Raw genomic sequence first — 20,451 nt, forward strand, 5'->3', positions numbered from 1 at the left:
TTCAAGTAATTGGACTGAAGATTCTAAATGGTTATAATTTTCATGGTAGCATTTCAGGAGCTTTGGAGTTAAATTAAAGTAATTTTAGGGCCTGCTTACATCAGGAGGTCCTTGGCTGTATGATTAAAGTCCATTCACCTTTAAGCAGCTCTAAATGAGAAAAGGTATTTATTCATACACATTTCAGGTGTACTTTGAAAGTAAAGGGTCAAATTGCAGCTCCAGAATTCTTTTTAATGTGGAGGCTAATCTTCAAAAGTTCAGCTGATTAAAAAAAAAAAGCCTCTTCCCTGAAAAAAAAAATTCTATTCCCTTCTATAAATATGCACTTAACAATTTAGCTTCAATTAAATTAAGGATGAGAACGGGTACATTACATCTTAGAGAGCATAATGAGTTGTACAAAATAGATGGCAGCACATTTGGGGTATCAGCAAGTTGTCTCAATTAGGTTAATAACTACATGGTTTTGATTCCGATAATTCGTTTCATCTCCTTTAGAACCTCCACACTTTGTTGTGAAACCCCGTGACCAGGTTGTTGCCTTGGGACGAACAGTAACGTTCCAGTGTGAAGCAACCGGAAATCCTCAACCAGCTATTTTTTGGAGAAGAGAGGGGAGTCAGGTAAGACCTTATTCTAGCATTTCAATCAGCAGAGGCAGGCGCCCGATACATAAGAAAACCCAAAACATTATCTCGTGGTATAGCTGTTACTTTAAGAGAACTGAAAAATCTCTGAATGCCCTAGAAAATTTCAAGGATGAGAGAGGAGACAAAGTTTCCTTCATTGTTATAAATCGGAAAGCAATTTTCCCTTCCTAGTTTTAGGAAGGGTGTTAGATTGCATAGTAATTATCATGTTAAATTTACCTTTATTTCCAATTCAGCCACATTTTTTAAAAACTACATTTTTTCTCGACATAATTTAATTTTTATTTCTATTAGTCAGATATCTGTAATTACGTTTTTTTAAAAGATGTGTTTAGTTTATTTTAGAGCAAGTGCTCACACACACGCAGGGTGGAGGGGCGAAGGTCGAGGAGGAGAGGGTCTTAAGCCAACCTTGTGCTGAGCGCAGAGCTGTTTTGGGGCTCGACCTCAGAACCCCGAGATCATGACCTGAACTGAAAACAAGAGTCCTACGCTTAACAGTACCACCCAGGCGCCTCTGTAATTATATGTTAAAAGAGATTTACACACGTTTAAAACAGAGATGACAGTTACTCAGTGCAATTTCTCTGAAAATACCAGGAATCTCAAGTGTCTTCACTTCTTTATGTATGTAAGTATGTATGAGTCTGTTTGTGGATCAATAAATAGATATCAATTATATATATCAATTTATATATGTCAATCAAAGATTCACCAAACTATGTGGTAGTCTATTTAATATAGCTGTCATGTTAAATATAGTTCAGTATATTCTAATTCTTTGAAAACCATCATATATGATTGTTATATGAGATATATATATATGAGATATCAAATAACTCTAAACATTTTATAAACCAGATTTTCTATATACACTGAACTACGTTATAAAGCTCTATGTTCTTAAGTTCTTTAAGTTCACTATTGGGTTTCAGCTTAATAAAAAGGAAATTTTGAAATAATTTTACTTTAAAGATAACAGGAAACTTTAAAATAGCTTTTATATCTAAGTCTTTTTCCTCATCTCTTATTGATTTGCTTGCTTCAACAAATGAAGCTTTTCCCTTTACTTGTTTTTTGATACCTGTAAAAAAGATTCTCATTCATTTTGAATATAGTTGTTCCTAACCTTTTTTAATTTTTTGCTTGAATCAACCTTGGGTAAATTGTTTCGTGGTCTTGCTTTTAATGAGCTCTTATAGGTAACCTAGAAGTAGCTTACTGTCTGCACTTACTAACGTTTTGTAGGCAATGCATCCGGTTCACCTTTGTTTTCACACTGGTAGGCAAATTTATGGCATGTGGACCCTCGTTTGAGTTACAGTATCTTCGTCGTCTCTAACACATTCTATTTGGCCTCAAAGACTATATTTGCTGGTCACAAATAATAGACAAGGAAAAATGAAATATTTTATTACAACAGAAAGTGTATTATTTAAGAATATCTACATAGTGATAATAGTAAATCCACTAGAAGTTCTTAGAAGAGTGACTCATTGAGGGACGCCTTGGTAGCTAAGTGGGTTAAGCATCTGCCTTCAGCTCAGGTCATGATCCCAGGGTCCTGGGATGGAGTCCCGCAGGGCTTCTTGTTTAGCAGGGAGCCTGCTTCTCCCTCTACCTGCTGCTCCCTCTGCTTGTGCCTTGTCGGTCTCTGAAAAATATATAAATAAAATCTTTTAACAAATGATTCATTTAGTTATTAAATAAATTGTTAAGTTACTTAGTTTAAACTATGTCAAACTTTGAAATAATTTTGACTTGGTTTAGCTTGGTTTAATGATACAACAAACTTTTTCCTACAATTTTGTCACTGGGCATGTATTCATAGAGCTGTAGATAAAGTCTTTATAAAAGTATGTGTGTTAAAAAGCAGTTGTCAGTTAAGTGTCTGCCTTTGGCTCAGCTCATGATCCCAGGGTCCTGGGATGGAGTCCCATGTCAGGCTCTCTCTCCACAGTGAGGCTGCTTCTCCCTCTGCCCCTCTCCCCACTTGTTCCTTCAATCTCTCTTTCTCTCAGATAAATAAATAAAAATTTTAAAAAGATAAAAAGCAATTAAACTTTTAAAAAGGAACAACTTCATTTGGTTAGAAGAAATCTCGACTTTACTTCATGAAAAGCAATGACATGAAGTGTTATTTCCCATGTAATATACACTCTCTTTAACATGGGAACAAATTTTGATGCATAGTGAGAAATCTGTACCACAAAACATCACATCTTATGTTAACTTTGTATATAAGCTAACTTATATAGAAAGATAAATAAGGGCGCCTGGGTGGCTCAGTGGGTTAAGCCTCTGCCTTCATCTCAGGTCATGATCTCAGGGTTCTGGGATCGAGTTCCGCATCAGGGTTCCTGCTTGGCAGGAACCCTGCTTCTCCCTGCTTCTCCCTCTCCCATTCCCCCTGCTTGTGTTCCCTCTCTCACTGTGTCTCTCTCTGCCAAAAAAATAAATAAAATCTTTAAAAAATAAAAATTAAAAAGTTAAAAAAATAAAACTCCATTATGAATTCTTAAATATATCTAGTATTGTTTGATAATTATAAAAGTACATATCAATGTTTAGAATTTATTTAAATTTTAAAATGAAATTTTAAAAGCCTCCTAAAAGGCTAGGTCATTAAACTTCGTGTTTAGGTGTATGTGTGTATCTCTATGGGGGGGTGGGGGGTATGCGATGGAAGAATATTTAGCTTTTTTGGGTATATATGCATGTGCGGTATGTATATGTGTGTGTGTACATTTATATAGCTCTTTATAAGTATGTATGTATCATGCCAAAATATCAGAACCTAGAGATTAACCTGTTGTTATTCTTTCCTCCCAAATACTGGGTTCTAGAATCTGCTTTTCTCATATCAGCCACCACAGTCAAGCAGCCGCTTTTCAGTCTCCCAGACTGGTGATCTCACCATCACCAACGTCCAGCGGTCTGATGTCGGTTATTATATCTGCCAGACTTTAAATGTTGCCGGGAGTATCATCACAAAAGCATATTTGGAAGTTACTGATGGTAAAGTAGAGCATTTTATTTCAAAATGTTCAAGTTTGGCTTGTGATCTAAAGAGAGTGTCAGTAAATGTGTTTATTTTCTACTGTGTATCCTTTCTGAGAGCAGTTTTGGTGTAAAAGCTAAAAAAGGATGCCGATACAATGACTAAGTCTAGAATTATTCTCATTTTAACTTAGCTGTCCTATAAATTTCTAGCATCAAGTCAGATCCGTAAAAGCACAGCAATTAAGCAAGAAGTTTACACTGAATATCTGTTCATGGGAATGAGTCCATGTTTTAGAAAATAAAGTTATCTTAGAATCTCCTAGTGCAAAAGATCCTTTTTTTCTCACCAAATTAAGGAGGTAAAATGAATTGCTGATAAGTCCTGCTCACAACTCATCATAATGAACTAATTTTCCATGAATAATGTGATTCTGTCCTGTTTATCAACTGCTTTATACCTGATCAATTAATGCCAAATGCATTATGAAGTCAGTGATGTCTCACACTGTGAGTCAGACACTAGTAACAATTTGAGAAGAAAAGAAAAATAGTATATATATAAATACATAAGAATATATATACACATTTGTATATATATATATATATACATAAAATAAATATATGTACATATAATATTCATTCTTTTTGTTGCTATATAGTATTCCATTGTATAAATAGCTCACAGTTTATTCATGTACTCTTCCACTGATAGATTGCTTTCAGTTTGGGCTTCATTCATATGTATATATATTTTTTGTTTTGTTTTGTTTTTTTGACAGACAGAGATCACAAGTAGGCAGAGAGGCAGACAGAGAGAGAGAGGAGGAAGCAGACTCCCTGCTGAGCAGACAGCCTGATGCGGGGCTCGATCCCAGGACCCTGAGATCATGACCTGAGCTGAAGGCAGGGGCTTAACCCACCGAGCCACCCAGGCACCCTTTTTTATAATTTATTTTATTTTTATTTTTTTAATTTTTTTATGGGCTTTTTTAAACGAAGTAAATAAATATTCTTATACAAATCTAGAGATGGGCATATGCACTCAGTTATCTTGGTTTGCCTTTTGGCAGATGAATGTACCCATTTTTTTTCATTTTCTCATATATTCTGGACACAAGTATTTATCAGATACGTATTATAAATATTTAGTTTCAGTCATTCTCCTAATGATGATTTTAAGGCTTACATCACTAATTTGATTAGGACCAATGTATTATTTTTCTTTTGTAGTTGTTGCTTTTAATTTTCTGTCCTACCTTAAGGCCATGTAGATGTTTTCCTGCGTCTTTTTTTTTTTTGAGACTTTTAAAAAAAATTTATCTGACAGAGATCACAAGTAGGCAGAGAGGCAGGCAGAGAGAGAGAGAGAGAGGAGGAAGCAGGTTCCCCACTGAGCAGAGTGCCAGATGCGGGTCTGGATCCCAGGGTGCTAGGATCTTGACCTGAGCCAAAGGCAGAGGCTTTAACCCACTGAGCCACCCAGGCACCCCTTCCTATGTCTTTTTTTTAGAAATTTCATTGTCTATACTTAAAAGATATGAGTTTTTAATCCATTTTAAATTATCTTTTGTGCATGGTATAAAACAAGGACAACAATTCCTTTTCCTCTCCATGAGGATACTAATGGTTCCAGCATCATTTATGGAAAAGACAGTATTTTCCTTACTGAATTATAGTGGTCTCTTAATCATAACTCAGATAAACGTAAATGTGTGATTCTGATTCTATCCTCTCTAATATATTCCATTTATATATTCATGCCAATATGTATGGTCTTAATTATTGTCACTTCATAGTAAGTCTGACAAACAGGTAATGTAAGCCTCCCACTTTGTTTTTCTTGTTTGGAGTTGACCACTAGAATAATTTAAAAATTTTAAAACTGACCTTGTCAATTTCTAATAATTTTAAAATTTTCTAATAATTTTAAAATTTTAAAATTGACCTTATCAATTTCCACACCTCCCCCAAAGAACAACAAAAAAATCTGAGGTTTCAATTTTTATTTCACTTAAATTATTGAACAGTTTAGGAATAATTAACATCTTCACAATCTTAGTCTTCCAATTTAGGGAAATGGTATATATCCCATATATATCTCTTGGTTTATTTAGATCTTTAATTCTCTCAACAATGTTTTATAGTTTTCAGGGTAGAAAGCTTCCATGTATTTTTGAAAGACTTATACCTATGATATTTTATGATTTTTGATGTGACTGCATATTATATACATAAATGTACATATATTTCAAAAAAAGAATATATATATATTTCATTATTGTACTGTTTGAGGCCAGATATACAATTGATTCTTTGTATATTAACCCCATAAATAGCAACTTGCTAAATACAACTTACTAAATCATATGTAAGAGTTTGTAGGTAGGTTATTTTGACATTGTTATGCACAAAATGTGTCAACCGCAAATTAAACCAGTTTTACTTCTTCTTTCCAATGTTTATACATTTTATTTCTCTTACTTGTCCTGCACTGTCTGTGATCTCTAATATAATGAATAGAATTGATGATAGTGGAAATATTTTTCTTGATCCTAACCTCAGGATAAAGTGTGATGTTAGCAAAGATTTTAAAGATAGAATTTTGAAATTAAAAAAAAAAATATGGAGGAAATTTTTAATATATTAATCTGATTATTTTATTTCTTAGTGTTCTCAGGATAAAGTTTGTATTCCTTAATGTGCTTTACAATTTATGATGTGACCCCTGTATTCTCAGCTTTGAATTCTATATTTGCTTATATGCCCTCATTTTCTTGTGTTGGCTATGCTCTTCTATTATCTGAAGACTTCTGCACGTGCTGTTTCTACTGACTTGAAATTTCACTTACTTCAAAAAGTATTCCTTCCCTCCTCAAATATGAGCATTCTCTACCCTGCCATCAATACAAAGATTGCATCCTATACTTTTCTGTGTTCTCTATTTTCTTGTATTCTTCATTAGACATTAAGTTCCATGATTGTAGGGCCCATGTCTCTCCAATAAATACATACCTGGTAATAGACTGTCAACGTCTGACATGTGGTACATACTCAATAGATAATTTTTGAAAGAATGGATAAAACATGGATGGAATGAACACCTAACTCTTAGTTAAGTCAGAATTCAAACTTATGACTGTCTCCTTTTAAAGCCCCTACTCTTAACCTCTGTCTGTGATACATATTATATATTATTGGCCCCAATTAGTTAGAATGACCTAAAATGTTTTTATAATTTCTTACATATATTAATGCTATTAAATGATGGCTAATGGCTAATGGGTTTGCTAATGATCAATATAACCAATATGTAGAAGTGGAACACAGAATGACACAATTTATAATTGCAACTTTATAAGACAACTGCATATACACAAGCAATTTCTATATACAGGTGTACATGAAAAAATGGCCAAAGAAAACTATGGTAAAATATTTTTAGGTAGGGGCGCCTGGGTGGCTCAGTGGGTTAAAGCCTCTGCCTTCGACTTGGTTCATGATCTCAGAGTCCAGGATCGAGCCCCACATCGAGCTCTCTGCTCCGCAGGGGAGCCTGTTTCCTCCTCTCTCTCTGCCTACCTCTCTGTCTACTTGTGATCGCTGTCTGTCAAATAAATAAATAAAAATTTTTAAAAAATATTTTCAGGTATTTCTTATTATTCTAAGTAATTACTGAAAGCAAAGCTTCGTACATACCATATGATACTGCATTGTCATAAGTTGTTATCTTTTTGAGACTAGATCAAGGATAGCAATTTTTGCTGAACTAATATAAAACAGAAACCTAACATTTAAATTCCTATATCATTTTACAGTCCCAGAGGAGATCTGAGGTGGTTTTGTGTTTGCTGGGGTGGTACTGTATTTTGAGTTTTGTTTTCTTTCTTTTGGAATTCATTGCCATTGTACATACAACAAGTATGTATTCATTCTTCAAACTATTATTCCTGAGTGCTGACAGCATGAGTTTTCGCACGTTATCAAGTCAAGAGGACAGCTAGTAGGCAGACTAGTTTCTGGATACTATTTGACTTTAGCTTCTTGACCTTTCTTTATTGTTTGCAAACGGAAAAAAGACAGACAGAATAAAACACGAGGCACAGAATATGGTGGAGTAGGAAATGTCTTTGAAATGTTGTCGTTTGTAGCTGTGACCTATCCCAAGTAGCATGTGACCCAGGAACATAGAAATTCCCATCACCTATTTAATTGAAACTGTTTCTTTTCTTTATTACTAGAATGTGAGAAAATTAATTAATGATTACCAAGTGCTATGTAAAATTTAAAATCACTTGCATTCATCTTTCCATAGTTATTGATATACAATGAAATGAGTGTTAACTTTTATTCAGAAAAGAGAGACCTGACAATTACCAACTAGTCGACTTGGACAGGTGACTTGTACTTCCCGAACTAACTCATAAGTTTGTGAGATACATTGGCAATTTGTATATTTCTATCAATATACAAATTGATAGAAATTGTGATATGTAGTTCTGATATCTGTTGGTCTATAAATATGAACTTTTCATACTTAAACCCATCAATGTGTATATGTTAATTTTTCCCTTTTTTAATATATGTATATTAAAATTTTATGTTCTTATTATTAACATATAATGTATTATTTGTTTCAGGGCTATAGGTCTGTGATTCATCAGTCTTACACAAAACCCAGTGCTCAGCGCAACACATACCCTTCCCAGTGCCCATCACCCAGATACCCTGTACCCCGATCCCACTCCCTTCCAGCAACCCTTAGTTTGTTTCTTGAAATTAAGAGTCTCTTATATTTTTTTCACTTCAAATTATTTTATGAATGTATTTCTATGTATTAACATAGTCTTCATGATCATTGCTTTTGAGGTACTAAAATATGACTTCTGATGATATGCTCTTTTTTTCTTTTTTTTTTTTTAAGGATCTTTATATATTTCATGAATGTGAGGAAAAGATAGTAAACTTTGCTTAACTTTGCTTAACGGGTTACACCATCTGTGGTCCTGTCTATACCAGGACCATGACCACAGCTAACACAACATACTGATACCTGTCCATACTAAGTTACAGTTACCAGTGCCTCCTTTGTGTCAGGCACTACTGCGGAGAACTGTTCACATATCAACAATTTTAAATTTGACAAAGTCTCATGTTACAGATAAGGAAACAGAGGCAGAGACTGGTGAAGGACTATGCCCAAATCATACAGATCATAAACAGCAGAACTGAGATTTACAACAAAAGTTAGTACTGTCCAGGATGGTAGCCAGCTGCCACATGAGACGATTTGAAATAAAATTTCAATTACTTAAAGCTTATTAAAATTACACATGCTGTTCCTCAGTCACACTAACCAGATTCAGATGTCCGGCATCCACTGGACGCTCATGGTGTCTGTGTTGGAGAGCACAGTCAGGGAGCATCTTCTTTCTTTCTTTTCTTTTTTTTTTTTTAAGGTTTTTATTTATTTATTTGAGACAAACAGAGAACGGAGAGTGGGGTGAGGGGCTGAGAGAGAAGCAGACTCCCCACTGAGCCACGCAGGCTCCCTGGAACATTTTCATTTTAGAGCCACATCTTTCTCCAAGATGCACTTACTCACTGTTTTAAAACTCATTTTAATAATGATAATTCATTTTAATAATGCCAGTGTAAAATTAGTAGATCCAAAATTTGACGTTCTTCTCATAAATCCTAAATTTATATTTGACTCAGAAAAGTACTATACTCTTTAGTTTATGAAAATGTAAATATTTTATCAGTATTTTATTCTACCGTATGATGACAACAAAATGTTTCATTTTTTCTACCTAAAAACACGAGATTGCTTTAATAAAATCCTTCAGCTCTGGTTTACCTATCAGTTTTTTACAGAACAGGGTAAGTGGCAATATCAAAATTCATACATATGTATACCTTTTTGCAATTAGCAGAGCACGTTCATATCTATTATTCCATTTAAATGTTCATAGCAATCCCTTGAGCTAGCTAGAACATTATTATCTTCCCATTATAGATAAAATAAAACTGAGGCTTAGAGAATTTAAGGAAGTGGCCCAAAGACACATGACAGATGGAGCTGATAATCAACCCTACTCTTCTTCTTCTTCTCTTGCCTTATTTTTGTAAACGACCCAGCATAAACCAGGAAGAAATAAATGACAGAGGAACGGTATCATTAAACCGGGTTGGGATAGGATGGGGAGATGTGAATAATGCTAACTCTGATTCAAACATCAAAGCACCGTTAAGATACAGAAAACCGAATAAATCCCCAGATACTGGATTGTTTCTAAATGTAACAAGAATACCAAATGTAAGCCACTCTGTTACTGGATTTAATTATAATCCTTTATAAAGAAACTCTGTTACTAATTTAATTAATGTCTAGAAATAAATATTCATTCATTCTTAGGATCTAGGGAACACAGGTGGTAGAATCTTCTAAAACCCCAAAGCAATAAAAACACTTTTGATTCTTTTTTTCTACACTTAACAGGTGGGGCCTCTAATTTGATTTTAACCAATCTCAACAGAAAATGTAGAAAAGATTGAATAATTCTAAACAAGGGGATCATTGACTTACATTTGTCATTCGTGGAGTATCTGAAACTCTCCTGCCAGGTTACGAACTCCAGCCTAGCATGCCTCCCCGGTATTTGCAAATTTCATACCAGTAATTAAGCACTGCCAAGAATCAGAAGGTGGAGTGAAAATACAGTTGCTAATTTCACTCTCTTGCCTTCTTGTTTTTGCTTAAGCTGAATGCACAAAACTAATAATTATTGCATGGTAGAAGAGGAACAAATTGAAATGTAACTCCAGCTTGTGAAAATCTTTGGTGCATAAAGCTTTGAACATGCCATATCTCACTTGGCAAATTGTTGCATCCAAAATTTAGTTACTCTGGCAACCAGTTTCTTTTAATCAGGCAACTTCTTAAACTAGACCTTTGTGTATGTGTGACTTAAAATTTTGTAACTGATATTCAGAATTATAAAGCTTGATAGTGAAAAAATTTCTTAAATTTAATTTTTAACTTTTACTCATTTGAAAAAGTATCTCATCTATAGGGTTTCACCTAAGTTGACTATATCAGGGAGTGAAAACTGAGAACATCTCTGTAATGCAAGTTGTTCTAGTTACACTCTAGTTGTTTTAGATTTTTGCCTAAATAATGGCTTCCTTGTCTGAGATAAAGCTTTTAGGTTTTAGGCTTTTTATGTAATAATAAGAACATTTTAAATTTATATATTATAAAAATCCCTTCCATAGGACATTAAAACTTTTAAAGTAATAGAATTCATGAAAGTGTTTCTGATCCCTATAATTCTAGCATGGAAGTATATTTCCCAGGTTAGGACATGAACTTGAGTTATATTTTTGGATTAGCCTACTCACAATGTATTTGAATAGTTTTCTAGTTTTTCCTAAATTCACTGGGATTGGGAAGTTTTTACCCACGTAATTCTGTTAATAGAATTCCAGGATTAAAAGAGCTGAATGATATCGACTTGTAAATTCTAAAAGTCCAAAGCCCATTTTGGAATTCAAAATGTCGGACATGTTGGTATGATATCATATTTTTTTCTGTTGGACAAAAAACAGTTCTCAGATGTCGAGTTGGCTTTAGTTCATTCATGAAAATGTGTCTCATAAGTTTCCTTGGGATAGATGATTTCTTGTTGTTGTGTTTGATTTTTACATATCTTCAAGTTTAAAAAGTACACATTCCCCTTCTTACCACTAGACATTTATTTCACCATCCACAATTTTTTTTTTTAGGTGTATTTATTTGACAGAGCAAGCACAAGCAGGTGTAGCAGCAGGCAGAGGGAGAGGGAGAAGGCTCCCCACTGATCAGGGAGCCTGATGCAGGGCTCGATCCTAGGACCCTGGGATCATGACCTGAGCTGAAGGCAGACGCTTCACTGACTGAGCCACCCAGTCACCCACCATCCACAATTCTTACTTCCTTCTTGGACTCTTGTGTTAAATAGGTCACCTGATAGTGCCGCGAGCTCTCTTGGTCATCTGAAAGGAGTACATGAGATCTCAATTTAAATTCCCGAATCAGAGCATCGTAGAAATGCATTCTGAATAATGTACATCTCCTACTTGAAGTACTTGTTTGATTAGTGCGTTTCAAAGCCTAGAGCAACTGCTGTTGCTTGGATGATTAGAAAATTGCTTCCAGTTGTAGAAATCTATTTCCTGTTGTTTCTTTGGGCAGTGATCGCGGACCGGCCTCCCCCCGTCATCCGACAAGGTCCTGTGAATCAGACTGTAGCGGCGGATGGTACTTTAGTGCTGAGCTGTGTGGCCACAGGCAGTCCAGTGCCCACGATTCTGTGGAGAAAGGATGGCGTCCTCGTCTCAACCCAAGATTCTCGAATCAAACAGCTGGAGACGGGAGTGCTGCAGATCCGATCTGCGAAGGTAACTTGAAGCGACACCCTGGCTTTCTGTTCTGCTCCTTTTTCTGTTTGTTTCCAGCCCCCAGGGCTGCAGTCTCAAGTCTTAGAGTCAATGAAATGGTAAATAACGGTACTGATCTATTTTTAATTGATGCTTTATGCTTTCAGATGCACCGCCGTGTATATTTAAAATGATTTGACTCATAACTTAGCTCATGGCAAGTAATTGAAGGTTTCAGGTGGAGCAGAAAAAAAGATTTTTGAGACCTGTTGAGGACAGTGGGGGGGGGAAACACCTTCCAGGTAGTGGTATGAGGTACTCATTCCATAAAAGCATTTTTCAAAGAGATTTTTCCAGTACCATGTTATCTACAATGGCAGGTCTTCTGTTGAGAATATTTGGTCCAGCATTCTGCAATGACAGGATACTGCCCATGCAAACAGAAGCCAGGCAGCAATGTACACACTGAGCATATATTGCAAATCAGAACGTTAAACGATGAAAAGCCCGGGAGTTTGTGAGAATAATTGAGGGATTTACCTTCCCAGGGCACCACATCCCATACCTGTTCTTTCAAGACTGTGTTGTTTTGTTTTGCTTTTTCCTTTTCTTTGAGGTCAAGATCAGACAGGCTCACGACGCATAAGAAAGAATAGCTTTGACAGCAATAAACATAAATTTCGATCGCTTTATTGCCTATTGTGGGTGGCTTCTTGGGAGTTTTGGATTCAGCATGACAGTTCATTGCACATGCCGTGGAAGTTAATGTGTTGTACTTCTTTGTGATGACGATTGCAATTTTGTGATTACAGTTGCCACAGCGAGATGGCAACATTCTTGCTTTATCAAACGTGACTTGAAGATCCAGGCGTTACCTTAGGGAAAGGTGTGTGGGTGCATTAGGCTGGGGATGATTTTAAAGCTGAACATGTGACCTCTGTTTGTTTTCTGGCATTGGTCTTTAGAAGGGAGAGAGCCTTCATTCCAGCTGACGTTTGGCTTATTGAACAAGTTAAAAAAATAAATAAATAAAGTGGGGGAGGGGGAGAGTGAATGCTTTGAGAAGAGATCATTTTGTGTTTTATCCTTTTTTGTGTGTTTATCCTTTTTTCTGTAATATCTGTTTCAGATATCCATATGCATGTAACTCTGATAAAATAGGAAATAGCAAGAACAGTCATTGAATTTGACCAGCCTTACTGTGTGACGGTAAATTGGAAGATCCAATTTACTAATAAAGATTAACCCTTTGAATCTGAATACCTCATTGTTTATTGTCCCTGACACAAGAATAGTGCTACGGTAAAGCACTAAATATTATATTTTATTGTACAATTAAAATAACCATATAAAATCTTCTTTTCCATATTTTTGCAATATTTTCCTTCCTATTCAATAAAAATACATTCAATTAAGAGGACGTTTCTGGATATTGAATTTTAATGCAGTTATCCATATTCATGGGACATATACAAAACTATAATTGCTTTTCCAGCACATTGAGCTCTCGATTGTTCCAAATATTTATTTTCTGTCTATCTTCTCAGCTGGGTGACACAGGTCGGTACACCTGCATTGCATCAACCCCCAGTGGTGAAGCAACATGGAGTGCTTACATTGAAGTCCAAGGTAAATCAGCTAGCGTTTTTAACTTAAAGCTTGGCTTGCGGTCGTTTACTTGCTGGTAAATGGATGAAGTCGATGTCCCGATGCCTGAATAAGTATAGAATGGTATAATCTGTTTTTCTGTGCTTATCTGTATACGTGTAAACGTCTTTCTTCTGTATCTCCTTTATTAGAATTTGGAGTTCCAGTTCAGCCTCCAAGACCCACCGACCCAAATTTAATCCCTAGTGCCCCCTCAAAACCCGAAGTTACAGATGTCAGCAGAAATACAGTAACATTGTCATGGCAACCAAATTTGAATTCAGGAGCAACTCCAACCTCTTATATTATAGAAGCCTTCAGGTAAAGATGATGTTTCCTAGTTCCTAGTTGGTCTTCCTTTTTTTTTTTTGGCTTACCATTCAACATGCATGTTCTAACTTGTGTATCTGTCCTTAGCCATGCATCTGGTAGCAGCTGGCAGACCGTAGCAGAGAATGTGAAAACAGAAACATTTGCCATTAAAGGACTCAAACCTAATGCAATTTACCTTTTCCTTGTGAGGGCAGCAAATGCATATGGAATTAGTGATCCAAGCCAGATATCAGATCCAGTGAAAACACAAGGTAAATACTGATTTACTTACCCTTGTGACACCTACTTATTCCTAGATGTTACACTTTCATAAGTCAATAATGTGTCCGGCTCCCTGCTGTGATTGTATATGTAATACAGATCTGTTCTTCCAGTTACTCCATTAATTTTTAATGCACAAACACAATGTCTGTGAACTTTATTGTTTTCTGGAGTAGGTATTCCAAGAGAAGATTAATACCAAAGAGCAGTGTCTCTCATTTTATAAAATCACAATCCAATCAGACAAAAATGTTACGTATTTTTATATTGTATTCGATTTCTCCCCCCTACAAAGCATGGGAAAAAATACTTTAGGTTGACATGTCGTTCGGTCTGTCTTTCATCGTCAGTTATATGATCCGTGATATATTAAACTTTTATATGAAAGTCATGTATATTCTGGTCAAAGCCAGGTCAAAGAAACAGATAAAAAGGAAAAAATGAATACAATGTGGAAGCTAATGAATATGTGAAGCAAATTAGAAACGTGCTCACTTGGGCCACATTGGGGATATATTGCTTTTTATTGTGAATAAAAAGTATATTTAGCCTTCCACAAATGACCCCCTATCCGTCACCGTGCCGCACTTCTTATTTTAAAGTTTTAGTAGGAGTGAAATTTACATATTGAATAAAAAGGTGATTTGAATCAATCTTTACCCTTTTTTTTTTAACACACTGTTATTGTCACTAAAGTATGCTTCTTGTATTAATAGAAAAATAAAAATTCTAGGAGGTAGCGATAGAAGCTTGTTATTATTTTCTCAGCATTCGGAGGAATCATATTATCTCCATCTTGAGTTTACCTTTCCAAAGGGGGGCGGGGAATATAACTTAGAGTGCTAGAAACAATTTGTGCACACAAGGATTGAAAGACTTTAGCTGATTTTTACTGGTCTTAGAGAGGGTCTGCCAGCCATTTTGCTTGTTTTGTCTTCTCTGATGAGTGTATAAAGAATCTTTTTGGAAGGACCTTTTGCTTCCGAATTCACACAGAAGGCAAACTTAGTTGTCGAACATGTCCTTGTTCGTCTCCTGCCCTGTGAATTCAACACACCCAAGTGCCTATATTTGCAATTATGAGTCACCTCAGGAACGCTAATATTCTTGAAGCCTGCCTTAACACACTTTGAGGTTTTCAATATTAGATACGCATTTGCAAAGAATGCAGACACAGTGACAGCTGTAAAGTGAGTTGAAACTTTTCTCCCGACTGCAGTGGTCTCTACCTAGGAAACTCCTCAGTTTTGATTGACTGCTAGTCTGTTAACTAGTCCTGTGAGTGATTTTGGAGTCTACACCCCTGTTTGTAAATGAGGAGGTAGTTCACACTTAATCTGAAAATTAATTTAAGTCTTTTTACATTTTAATGGACTTACCTTTACACATGAATAGCTAGTGGAACCGCCTTAGGGAAATAAACCCATGGTGTTTGGAAGACTGGAAATATTAATTAAGCCTGCCATTTTGAAATCAAAGGATCTCTCTTTTTTTTTAAGATTTTATTTATTTATTTATTTGACAGAGATAACAAGTAGGCAGAGAGGCAGGCAGAGAGAGAGGAGGAAGCCGGCTCCCTGCGGAGCAGGGAGCCCGATGTGGGGCTCAATCCCAGGACCCTAGGATCATGACCTGAGCCAAAGGCAGAGGCTTTAACCCACTGAGCCACACAAGCGCCACGAAACCAAAGGATTTCTAATCTCATTTCCGGGACCTATGAGCTATGTCGTCCTGATCACGTTAGTTTGTCCTGAGCTTCAGTTTTGTCATTTATAAAATGGGACTAAAAATAGACTCTCCACTGGTTTGGATAAGGATCAATTAATTTATGAGTATATACCACTCAGATTTCTCTTCTGTTTTTTGCCATAAGAATTTGTTATTGGACTCATGTTTCTTTCACTGTCTGGACCAAAACTTGAGGGAGCAGATAAACTTTGCAGATACCATGAAACTGAGAAAGGGGACCTGCAGGATGAGAGCATCAGATTGAACTCTCTTTCAATAGACGGAAAGGATGGGTCACTACGAACAAGTGACGAACAAGTGATTCAGTTAGTGGAGGAAATTCAAAAGTGCATCACTTAAACTTAAGGTTTAAAACTGTTATGGGTGGGCGCCTGGGGGGCTCAGTTAGTTAAGCAACTGCCTTCAGCTCAGGTCCCGGAATCGAGTCCCGCATCGGGCTCCCAGCTCCATGGGGAGTCTGCTTCTCCCTCTGACCTCCTCCCCTCTCATATTCTCACTCACTCGCTCTCAAATAAATAAATAAACCCTTTAAAAAATAAATAAATAAATAAATAAATAAATAAATAAGCTGTTTTGGAAGGATAGACTAGGGATACCGGGCTTAAAGGAGGGAAGGGTACACCTGTGTGTCAGGGTGCTGCAGGCACACAGATCTCAGTATTTGAAGTCAATTAAAACACCAATTTGAGCCAACGGAGTGATGTCCTTGCCAAAAGAACAAATGTAGTCTTAGGTAGCATTAGCATAATTATGTTTGGATCAAGTAATCCCTTCTCTTTACTCTAAACTGGTCAGGTTACGAATGGACTAATGTGTTCGTTTCTGAACACTACATTTGCAGGTAGACTTTAAAGAGTCTACCTTTAAAGACTTTGAAGACCTTAAAGACTACACTGAAGGCTGAAAATCACATCACTGGAAAAGAAAATCAGGGATCTTGGCACGTTTTCCTCCCAAAATAATAAAGTTAGAGTTGACATGACATTTTTTTTTTCTTTAACATTTTAAGAGACCATCATGCGGAAAAGGTATGCATATTTTAACTCTAGGCAGCAAAATAGGACCAAGGAGTAGAAGGAACATTGAGGAAGAGTTCACGGTCTAGCTCTTGGACTGTTTTTAAGATACCGTGAAGCTTAGCTGAAGATTAGGCTAATACCGGTTGTAGCAGGAACTTGGGGAAAAACCTGGAAAAAAGTACAGAACATTTGTGTAGTTAGGATAAGAAGAGCCAGGGGCCGAGGGCATTTGGGAGAGACTTGTTAGAAATTGATTCGTAAGAGAGCAGCCATAATTTCTCTAACCATTTGTATAACATGACTGCAAAGAAGCCTTCCCCAAGCAGAGATTATGTGAAAGAGTTAGGTAGGGTTAGAGGGACAGGGCACCGTTTCCAGTTCAGAACTCAGGCAGACCTATGTCACAGCTGGAGTTAGAACCTTGTCGAAGGTAATCGAGATCCATTTTCCCCAAAACAAGACTCGATAATACAAATGCACGGAAGATGGCATGCGTCGCCGGCAAGCAGGGTGTGTGTTGGCCGTTGCTGCGATGGTAGGGTTGTTGCCACCGTAACTACTGTGCTTCCTCCATGTGTCCTACTTGCACAGCACTCTGAGCCCTATCTTTTTTTTTTTTTTAAGATTTTATTTATTTATTTGACACACAGAAATCACAAGTGGGCAGAGAGGCAGGCAGAGAGAGAGAAGGGGGGAAGCAGGCTCCCTGCTGAGCAGAGAGCCGGATGTGGGACTCGATCCCAGGACCCTGAGATCATGACCTGAGCCGAAGACAGCGGCTTAACCCACTGAGCCACCCAGGTGCCCCTGAGCCCTGTCTTTGAAGAATATATACACAGACACAGAATGCACCGCATAGGTATGGTATAGATAGGAAGAACTCAGTTATTGTAAATAATGAAGTAGGGCCTGGATAACCTCTCTTCGGAGAGCGTGTGTAGGGAATTCCAACACTGGGGAAGCAGCCGGGTAGAATTACAATCTAAAATTTCCTCCAGGTTAATTCTGAATGTTCCGAAGGAACTTTTACCTTATAATACATTTTTTTTTCAAGAGGAGGAAAAGGACAAGAACAATAAAAGGACCAATTCATAAACTTTTCAACCTTGTTAGATATTACTTTTCATTTTTCTCTCTGATGGGCCATTTTCTGAATATTCTAGGCTGCTGTTGCCAAAATAGTTCCACCAGGGAAGGGAGTTTCATAGTTTTCATGACGGGACTGACTGACAAGTTTATCTCAAAACTGAAGAAATTAGAGATTGTGATGAAAATCATAGTAGTTACCTTTTAAAATGGTTATTTACATATTTGAGGGTACTTTTTGAAAGGCAGAAGATTCCCTGAGGGTAGAAGCTTACATATGAGAAGACACGTTTAGAAGCTGACATAGCACACGAGTTTTTCACGCAGTTATTCCCTCTCACTCAACCATTATTTATTAAGCACATTCTAAACGTATGGCACAGGGCTAGGTGTTCTGGGTTCCCAGAAATGAACCCAGTCCCTGCCTTCACGACAAGGACTTCCAATGACTTACAGAGTCCATGCTCACAGCAGCCCTCACAAGTATCTGCTGTCGCTATTGCCATTTGCCAGATGAGAAAACAGAAGAATAGCAAGGTTTAGAAATCTTCCCCATGTTTCACGGCTGGTAAGGTGCTGAGCTGGGGTGCAAACCCAAGTCTGTTTTATTGCAAGGACGTCACGCTTGCCGCAGGCACAGATGGTAGCTGGAGTCACGGAGCAACAGAAACCAGCAGGGAAGGAAGGACATCGGAGAGGGGAGGGTGACCGGGAGGTGCTTTCCCTCTCCAGGCTGTGACGATAGGTTCCCTGAGGGCCAGGGCTAGCCAAGGATATTTGGAAGGGCTGCTAAAGTATGAGAAGCCAAAATTATCTGTTGTGTTTGTCATTTTGCTTATTTATAAGTTTAAAAGATGGGTGTAGTATAGGTATGGTCAAGGGTGTTCTATCTGAGAGTGTTAAACAGCACTCTTGATCTGTCTGCTGTCTGCCTGACTTCCACGGAGTCCCTCAAACCTTAACAACCTCTTTTTTTGTTTTGTTTTGTTTTGTTTCCAAGTTTTAATTTAAACTCTTGTTAGTTAACATATAGCATAAGAGTGGAAAATCTCACTTTTAATAAACTTCTTGTTTAGAATCCTTAAAGATACATAGTCGTTCAGAAAACCGAACTTCTCATTGGTGCTGTTTATGGGATGGCAAATACTGTAGAATATATATGCCAGCATATAATACTCCAAGAAAGAATTCTGGCCACAAAAGTCCTCATTTTCCTCTGTCTGTCAAATAAATGAATAAAAAACAAGTCTTAAAAAAAATTAAAGGTCTTCATTTTCTTCCCTGCTTCACCCTGTGTTGCCCTTTATTATTTATTTTTCTTTTAATATTTTATTTATTTATTTGAGAGAGAGAGAGAGAGAGAGGAGCAGAGGGAGAGGGCCACGCAGCCTTTGCAATGAGCCGGGAGCCCAACTCAAGGCTCCGCTCCACGACCCTGAGATCATGATCTGAAACTGAAGTCAGGAGGCGGATACTTAACTACCTCAGCCACCCAGGCAACCCCCTTTTTATTATTGAAAGCAAAGCAAAATATCTGTGTTTAGAAAACCCCCTTAGCGAAGGGCAATTTTTATTGAGTACAGACTTTAGAATTTTAACAAAACCCCTCCTGACTGGGGGGAAAAAGGTAAATGAACATTAACATCATGAACACTAGTAATAGTTTAATTCTTACTTACAACTAGTAATAGTTTACAACACTAGTAATAGTTTAATTCTTTCTTACAACATAAATGAACACTAGTAATTAATTCTTACAACTAGTCATAGTTTACAACTATTAATAGTTTACAACACTAGTAATAGTTTAATTCTTACAACATAAATGAACACTAGTAATAGTTTACAACTAGTAATAGTTTACAACACTAGTAATAGTTTAATTCTTACTTTATTATTGGTCTCCTTTCTTAAATTTTGGTGTTCTTGAGATTAAGAATTTTTTATTTAACCTCCCTTATAGTGATACAAAAACTGAAGTAAAAAGGAAGCCATTAAATAAATGACTAGGTGCTCTTCTCAACAGATTTATTTTGTTATTCTTGTCTGTTCATTTCATGTTATTCCATTCCATTCCATTCCCTTCTACTGGTGGCTTCTGTATCCTTCATCGTAGCTACCACTAACTTACTGTATATCTTACTTAGGAAGATATCCAAGTTCATCTTATAAGATATAAGGTGTCTAGGGGCGCCTGCGTGGCTCAGTGGGTTAAAGCCTTTGCCTTCAGCTCAGGTCATGATCCCGGGGTCCTGGGATCGAGTCATGCGTCAGGCTCTCTG

The 20,451-nt window shown here is 36.8% G+C and overlaps 1 protein-coding gene across 9 annotated transcripts in view; it reads left to right on the forward strand.

The window, feature by feature from the left end:
* Window positions 1–20,451, forward strand: part of ROBO1 (roundabout guidance receptor 1) — a 1,179,537-nt gene that overhangs the window by 1,096,891 nt on the left and 62,195 nt on the right. For all 9 annotated transcript variants that reach the window (XM_032352245.1, XM_032352293.1, XM_032352267.1 and 6 more), the window contains 6 exons: window positions 502–626; window positions 3,500–3,671; window positions 11,890–12,095; window positions 13,622–13,703; window positions 13,874–14,042; window positions 14,139–14,305. In XM_032352245.1, the coding sequence (XP_032208136.1) occupies window positions 502–626; window positions 3,500–3,671; window positions 11,890–12,095; window positions 13,622–13,703; window positions 13,874–14,042; window positions 14,139–14,305 (921 nt within the window). The remainder of the gene's footprint in view (window positions 1–501; window positions 627–3,499; window positions 3,672–11,889; window positions 12,096–13,621; window positions 13,704–13,873; window positions 14,043–14,138; window positions 14,306–20,451) is intronic.

This window comes from Mustela erminea, chromosome 1, assembly GCF_009829155.1.
Source record: "Mustela erminea isolate mMusErm1 chromosome 1, mMusErm1.Pri, whole genome shotgun sequence".
Classification (NCBI taxonomy): domain Eukaryota; kingdom Metazoa; phylum Chordata; class Mammalia; order Carnivora; family Mustelidae; genus Mustela; species Mustela erminea.